Source organism: Canis aureus, chromosome 1 (assembly GCF_053574225.1).
Source record: "Canis aureus isolate CA01 chromosome 1, VMU_Caureus_v.1.0, whole genome shotgun sequence".
In the NCBI taxonomy this organism is placed as follows: domain Eukaryota; kingdom Metazoa; phylum Chordata; class Mammalia; order Carnivora; family Canidae; genus Canis; species Canis aureus.
In genome coordinates, this window is record NC_135611.1 from 100,235,579 (window position 1) to 100,242,979 (window position 7,401).

At 55.3% G+C, this 7,401-nt stretch overlaps 1 protein-coding gene across 5 annotated transcripts; it reads right to left on the reverse strand.

Moving 5' to 3' along the window:
* Nucleotides 1-316: 316 nt before the first annotated feature.
* On the reverse strand, nt 317-6,933 carry ZNF446 (zinc finger protein 446). 5 transcript variants are annotated; one of them, XM_077911872.1, is made up of 7 exons: nt 6,354-6,933; nt 4,672-5,049; nt 4,395-4,596; nt 3,963-4,057; nt 2,358-2,439; nt 2,050-2,130; nt 317-1,910 (listed from the first exon to the last, which is right to left on the reverse strand). In XM_077911872.1, the coding sequence occupies exons 1-7, from the start codon at nt 6,390-6,392 to the stop codon at nt 1,384-1,386; spliced, it is 1,404 nt and encodes a 467-aa protein (XP_077767998.1). In that variant the 5' UTR covers nt 6,393-6,933; the 3' UTR covers nt 317-1,383. The 5 variants fall into 5 exon arrangements, with proteins under 5 accessions (XP_077767998.1, XP_077767992.1, XP_077767983.1 ...); XM_077911866.1 differs by having other exon boundaries at nt 2,050-2,133; nt 6,354-6,929; XM_077911857.1 differs by having other exon boundaries at nt 2,358-2,442; nt 6,354-6,924.
* Nucleotides 6,934-7,401: the final 468 nt, after the last annotated feature.

A 7,401-nucleotide genomic window follows, 5' to 3' on the forward strand; every position in this document is an offset into this window, starting at 1 on the left:
ACTGATTCATAGCCTTTATCCACCTTTCTATTAGGTTTTTAGTCATTTTCTTACTGGAGTTAAAAAATATTTTCTGTTGAATTGCTTGGTGTTCTAGGGGGAGGGGAGGACTTGGAATTAGCTCAAGGAATCCAGTGTTGTTTTAAGGCAAAAACAAAACTAAACTCCCATGCTCTCTAAATGCAACAATTACACTTTGGGAAATAACCAAAGTTGCATCCAAAGTGTCTGCTTGGGAGTGTGCATCACAGGTACTGGGTACCACTGGGAAGAACAATCTGGGGTTGGTAGAAAAGACAGTATAGGACAGAAAATGGAATTTTTAACCAGGCATTAAAATATGTTTTTAATAACAGGGAAATGAGGGAGTGAGAAGAGCACGATATATATAGTAGCTCCATAAGATTTATAAAACACTTCTGCATGTGAACACCTGGAATAGGTACTGCCATAGACAGTAGAACTAGGGGTCATTTACCTTATCTTTACTCTCTTGTACATTTCAGATTTGTCTAAATGAACACAAGCTACTTTAAAATCACATGGCCAAAGAGACATCTGTTTATAGACCCTTTTCTCAGACGCCACCCTCCTTGTCCATCCAAACTTGCAAAGGAAGTCCCTGTAGTGTCCACTCAAGCTAGGACTCAAGAGCTTAAAGGACAAGGAAACCAGGGAGTGACGTGTGTGGTCAAGAAACAAAGTGGGCCAGTAGAACAGGACTGCTGGCCCTTTCTGTGGGTATGGCTGCTCTGTGGCTCCAGCTGTCAGGCAGGAGGAGTGGCACTGCTGATACTCTGACCAGTAGAAAGCAGAGATCAGGATTCTTAGGCAGAAACTTCCCATTATAAAAGTGGAATTTGTTAAAAATCCAAAATGTGGAGAGTCATTAGTTTTCCATCTGCCTGCAAACAGAAGCAAGGCATGCTCTCCTGAGCTTTTTGTACCTTCCACACCAAGATGCAGGCCCAAGAGCTTCAGGAGTGAAAAGGGGCAGTTTCTGAGCATCCACCTGGGGCCAACAAGATCCCAGGGGTAGGGACAGTCCTTAGGTCCTGTCTGCCTATATATCATAAGGTCATAGTTGGGGATCTCAAAATTTGGAAATCACCAGACTTAGGCAGTGGATTCCAACCCAAGCCTCACCAGGCGGTTGGGGGAGGGACAGCTTCTTTTATTTATACTCAGGTGGCTGTTTTGGGGAGACTGAAATACGGGCAGGGGACCCTCCTGGGAGCTCTGATTCACCAATGTCCTCTGCTGCCTACAAGTGTCCAGACAGAGGCTCAGCAGCCCTGGGAAGGCTGGAACCAGAGTACCAGGAACCGTGTCAAGCCCTGGAGGCTCCAAGGCCCCCAAGATGAGGCTGCCTTCTCAAGACACTCATGGGGCTTCGGGCTGGTGGCTCTTCCTGTGGATGACCAGCTGGGACTTCCAATCGAAGCCACGGCCACAGTCTCCACAGAAGTGGCGCCGCTGGCCTGCATGGCTCTTGCGGTGGATGACCAGCTGCGACTTCCAGCTGAAGCTGCACCCACACTCCTCACATGCATAGCTCCGGGGGCATGGGAGCACGCGTCGGGGGTGACGTGGTGTGCCTGGCTCCCGGGAACCCTGTGGCAGCTTCTGAGCACCACCCACAGTCAGCGCTGGTGCCTGTGTACCCTGCCCATCTGCATGTGTCCGGTGGTGGATGACAAACACCGATTTCCAGTCGAAGCCTCGGCCGCACAGCTCACAGGTATAAGGCTTCCTCCGAGGGGCGCCAGGCTCCAGCCCTGCTCCCAGCACTGCCCTGGCAGACATAGAGGCCACAGACGGGCCCTCCCAAGTAACAGACCCCAAGCCCCGGGGTGGCTGGTCCTCTGGGCAGCGGGATGGACCCTCGCAGTGGCTCTCATTCTCATCTCCTGAGGGAAGGAGAGGTGGTAGTCCCAGGTAGCTCAGTGCCCTTAACATTGGCCCACCCTCTCCCATGAGGCGTGTGGGGCAGACAAGCTCCCTTCCACCAGAAAACAGGTGGTTCAGGTCGCATGGAAAAACACTCACCCAGGTGGAGACTCTCTGTCCCTGTACGCAATGCCCCCGGCTCCAACTCAGCCTGTGCCTCTGGCTGGGGGGCTGGTATTCCTGCTGGGGTGAGGGACAGTCAGGTAGCAGTCCTGACATGGGGGCAGGTGAAGGGCTCTTACATGTTAGGGCCAGGGGCGGGGGCCCTGGTGGGTGACGGGGTGCCCCTAGGTAAGGAGCATGAATACAGGTAAGCACTGGGAGACCTGCATGGGAAAGGGCTGGGAAGTGAGCCCTACAACCAGGGCAGTATGCAGACAGTAAAAGGGGTCATGGCTGGTCCTCACCCAGGGAGACCACCGTGCCGTATTTCTCCAGCATTGCATCCCAGTACAATTCCTTCTGTGACGGGTCCAGTAGCCCCCACTCCTCCTGTGGGGATGCAGCCCATCACTCTTGGTGCCTGTCCACTCCCCCATCCTCTGCCCTGCCTTGCAGTGCCTACCTGCCCGTGTCCCTGGTTACAATCTTACTAATTACCTGAGGGAACAGACAGGTTACCTAAGGCTCTTCTGCTTGCTAAGGATGAAGCTGAGAAGGGTGTGTGAAGGCTGGGAAATAGGGCAGAGAGGAGCTGTCCTTCATCTCACTGTTAGGACCTGTCCCCCTCAGAAGCCCGCCCCACTCCATATTCTAGCCAGGCAGCTGAGAACCCCTGGATAGGTTCTGTGTGGAAGTGACTGTCCCTACACCCTTGCCTTGAACAGTGCTGCATCAAGAACAAAAGGCCTGGGGACCCAAGGGAACCCAGCCACCTCTCCCCAAGCCTCTGGTTACAAAAGTAACAGAGATCCTCCTTGCGGGAGCTGCTGAGGGCTATCAGCATTCCTCGATGTGGTGACCTGGCTGCAGAGAGGTTGAAGGCAGAAGGGCTTACATTAGGAGGTGCAGCCATCTCAGGGCTCAGATGATGTGTGTTAATGGGGTGGTGGGCTGGCTCCTGCCTGTTGCTGAGGGTGGGCTTTACCAGGAGATGTACTCCCTGTCCCTGGTGTCTGCTCTCTTTGTCTCCCAAAATCCCATCACGTGCGCTTTGCTGGGATGGGAAAAATAATCCTGACAAACAAGCCACTGTAGGTCCACAGACAGGGAGGTGACAGCCACATGAAGCCACAGGTGGAATGGTGCTGGCTGGAGGCTTTGGAGGGTGTGGCCTGCCCACCCAGCTGTTTCCCACTGTGCCATCAGACTGTGGAGGGAGCCTGGAGGGACTTATTAGCCTCCAAGCACATCTCAACCAGATCTTCCACTGGGAACGTTACCCAGTGGAGTAGCTTAGGAGCTAAGTTGCTGGGAGAGGACAGGATCACTGCTCTCCACACTCAGGAACCAAGTACTCCAGGTAGCAGGGCTTCAGCCAAGCCTTGATGCCCCCAGCTGGTCGCAGCCCAGAGGATGGATGGCCTCTGAGGAAAGACCCAGGAAAGAGGTAGCTGCAGGTTATTTCCTAGCTATCTCCATTCTGATCTCAGGTGTGCTGGGGATACCAGACTGCTATGTGTTGTAGCTCAGGCTTTCTGGTCAGAGTTCTTCATCTTGACCTCTCCCCACTTTCACATGAGGGTTCAAATTCTCATGCACCAGCTTAAGACTGCTGAGCGCTTCAAAATCTCCGATTTCTCTGTAATTGAGAAAGCCAATCCTACCAGTTCCAGTCACTCTAAACCAGATTCCATGGCCCGAAGCCTCAATTTTTTCCCCAATTTTAGGGAGACCACCAGCCTGTCCCTGTCTCCCAGGACCTGCAGGAGGAGCTCTGATACCAACTCCATTTTTGGGCAGCAAAGAGCACAAAGCTGTGGCCAAAAAGCCTGAAAAACTAACGAGAGCAGAGTGGCCACCAAGGACATACTTCTACTGGTTGCCTGTACCTCCCACCCAGGGCTGCTTACCTGAATCCTGGGTGGGTGGAAGGATGTGGAAGTTGGTTCCCTGTGTCCAGGGTGTCCCTCTTGGGACTGGGCTGGATTTTGGGGGCTGGAAGGTGCTAGAAAATGAGGCAGATGAGAATCAGAGGCTGCTCATGTGAGCCACAGTAGATGAGGTGGTGTCGGTGCTGCAGCCTTGGCCTTCCTCTGCCAACAGGTGCCATGGCAGGAGGCTACTGTGTGTGCCAGTCACATAGCAGGCAGGCAGCCCTCCTGCCTCCTGAGAACCCAGTTCTACAGTCTGCAGTCTTTTCTGAATCCCCATCCCATTGGGGGACATTCACATTCCCTCTAGGAGGCCTCCCAGCACAATTTCTCCTGGGATCCCCACCCTTATTATGGATGTCCACACAACCTCCAAGAGCCCCCCAGACCTTGCGTGGCTCCCATTCTCACCCATCTCCTGCCCATCAGCATCTGGCTCCTCCTTCACACTGCAGCTAAGCTGGGCAGACCGCTCCATCTGAGTGTCCTGTGATCCCTCCCCAGAGGTGGCACTGAGGAGCTCCACTGTCCCTAAGGGGTGGGATCTCCCCAAGGACTCCTCTGTCTTCTGTGCTGTTGGGAGCACCACTTGCTTCAGGACATGGGCTGTGATCTGAGGGGGAGAAATAAGTCACAGGGGCTCTAATTTTGCTTTGTCCCTCCAAGAAACCAATAATACCACACTCACCCAGCCCAGCAGCTGCCCAGGGTCATGTTGCAGGCCCTCAACCAGGGCTACAGCCTCCTCAGGACTGCCTGGCCGCTGGCCCCGCACCCAGGCCTGAATCTCAGGAGGCAGTGTGCCCAGAAACTGCTCCAGCACCAGCAGCTCCAGCATCTGCTCCTTGGAGCATGCCTCCGGTCGCAACCACTGGTGGCACAGCTCTCGAAGCCGGGCCAGGGCCTCACGGGGACCTGCCACCTCCTGGTAGCAGAACCCCCGGAAGCGCAGGCGTGCTGCCTCAGGCTCCTCCAGGATGGCCACAGGATCCACAGAGGGCAGGCGTGGGCGGCCCAGTGGGGATGGCATTGTACTGGGTGTCTTCCTGTAGCCAACAAGAGGGACCTGCAGGAAAGGAGTGGTTAGGGTGCAGGCCAAGAAGCCATGGCCAGGGTTGGGCAGACAGGCCCAGCCCAGGGTGCTGAGGCTGGTTGTGGGAGGGCCTTGGCACAGGGATACACGAGGCTGGGAATGCTTTGTGGAGGATCACAGGAGCTGGTTGCTGATAGGAGCTAAAGGCAGAAGAAAACCTTGTGGATGAATGCTTTGGAGGCAAGTTGTACAATGGAGCTTCCATAAAACTGCAGGAAATGATGAAGAGGTAGGCAAAGGGAGTCAACAGAGGATTCCAGGATCTGACTCAGGAGCCAGGGAAAGTGACCACAGAGAAGGGAGGGGAGTGGTCAGTCAGGCAGGACGCTGAGGGAGAGGCAACCAGGGACCGGGTGAGACCATTACTGCCAGTGAGCGGAGGCAGTGAAAGTGAGAAGAGGCATAGGCGGCCGTGCGGGCTATGGTGGAGTGTGTGTCCCCATCATCTCCAAGGAGTCCAGATATGTTGACTGAAGTGAGCAACCCGAGGGCCAGCTCCAAGTATAAGGCACGTCTGCGCCATGGGTCGAGGCAGGGGCAGCGCGGACTCCGGGACACCGTGCTCGCTGACCGCAGCGAACTGTGAATGGCTCACCTCCCGCACCAAGCATGTGAAAAGCAAAACAAAGCTACGAGTTGCGCGCAGTCGTGAGCGGACACTGTGCCCCTGGCGTCCAGACGGGCTGGAGTGAAGCAAGCCCACTTGGGGGACCTATTAGACCAGCCAGACCAGGCCTGACCACCTCCCACCTCCCCACCCGGCCCAGGAGTCGGTCTCCCAACAAGCAGGGGAAGGAAGAGGTCAGGCCAGAGGAAGGGGAACGCAGCTCTGGGTGAGAAGTGGAGCGCGCAGCGTACGTCGGGAGGTACTTTGGGGTACTAGGAGCACCGGGCGGCCGGGTCCCCAGGGGGTGGAAAAAGCTGCGCCCCGCCCAGCCAGGCCGGCGCTCACCTCGACCTCGCCGCCGGTGCTAGACCACTTCCGGTAAGGGGTCCTGCCCCGCCCGCCCCTCCGCGCGGTGCCGCGGCGACTCCGCCCTGGCCAAGGACGCGCCTGCTCAGCAGGACCCGCCCCCTCCCTTAGGACTACGTTTCCCGTGAGACTCAGCAAGCAAGGACGGATGCGGCCTCCGCCAGCAGATGCTCATCTCCAAAGGCCTCGCACGACCGAGAAGAGCTCTCTTCCTCTTAGAGGAATCTGAAGAGTCGCAGTTTGGGGGCTCCCTCCCCTCATTGGCGATCACTCTTCCTTTATATGGAAGGAACCCTAGACTCACCAACGGCCGTGATGGACGGTATGTTAGGATCCTGCGCATGTGCAGTGGACCCGGAGCCTATTGGCAAGTGTGGTGAATGGGGAGGAGCGTGACCTTACGGCCATTCAGAGCTAGCACCCCACCTAGGCCCCTCCCCAGCGCTCGTCTTAGAGGCTTCGTTCTAGTTGCGGAGCAGTCTTCTTGCTAACCGGTAGAGGACGCCCGCCCGCCTCCCTCTGTTTCCAAGGCAACGGACAGAGCGTCGCCCAGTCCTCCAGGGAGGCCGGAAGTGACTACCAGTGTAGTGTAGTTCGGCGGAGACTCCTTCCAGGTGGTCCCAGGAGGAAGCGGGGTCCAGCCCGCAAGGCCGGCCTGATCTGTGGACAACCCCGAGTGATTCCAGCGAGGATGGAGCTGGAGTCCTTCATTCGACCTCTGGACATCGAGAACAAGGACCAGGGTGGGCACTCATTTACACATGAGGAAAATGTCCCATGATCAATACCCTCAGAGTCTCGGACATCACTTCAGATGTCAGTACTGCAAAGTAAGGGATGAAAGTTTTTGTCCAGCTTATGGGACGCCACTAACCTTTTACATTGGGTACCAGACCTAGTAAGAGTGATCTTCAGTAGTAAGAGTGATCTTCAGTTTACCTCAGTATGCAAGAATCACTGTGGGAAAGGGGTGCTTTGCTTCCAGAAACCAAGTAGCTGAACCATCCCAAACTGCATATGCCTGTTTTGATTTCTTGTAATCCCTAGCAGCCAGCACTTCATGAAGAGCAGTGGTCTTACCTGCTGATTGGAAACTCGAGTATCTGCATGGCTGGGGCCTGACTACTCATAAATGCCGTCAGTCAGAGCTGTTTTTTGGGGGACTTAGATTGTTTCTCTGAAACTGTACGGATTCCCCACAAATGACTCTTCCATCATCCACTATATGGAGAAAGCTGTTGCTCTAACAGCTTTAGTAGCTCTACCTCAGTCATCTTTTAGCTCTCTCCTCCCAGGGGCTGCTGGTTTGCAAGCCTTCTGGATTTATGCAGTATAAGCCTGATGGGACCTCT

What these genes read in the sequence shown, in the direction of transcription:
- ZNF446 (XM_077911846.1), bottom strand. Translation starts at nt 6,392, where the DNA reads ATGCGCAGGATCCTAACATACCGTCCATCACGGCCGTTG. An exon ending in CTGGGCAGCTGCTGGGCTGG is followed by an intron (nt 4,597 to 4,671) that starts GTGAGTGTGGTA and finishes TCTCCCCCTCAG; the next exon opens with ATCACAGCCCATGTCCTGAA. An exon ending in TCCACCCACCCAGGATTCAG is followed by an intron (nt 2,443 to 3,962) that starts GTAAGCAGCCCT and finishes GCATCCCCACAG; the next exon opens with GAGGAGTGGGGGCTACTGGA.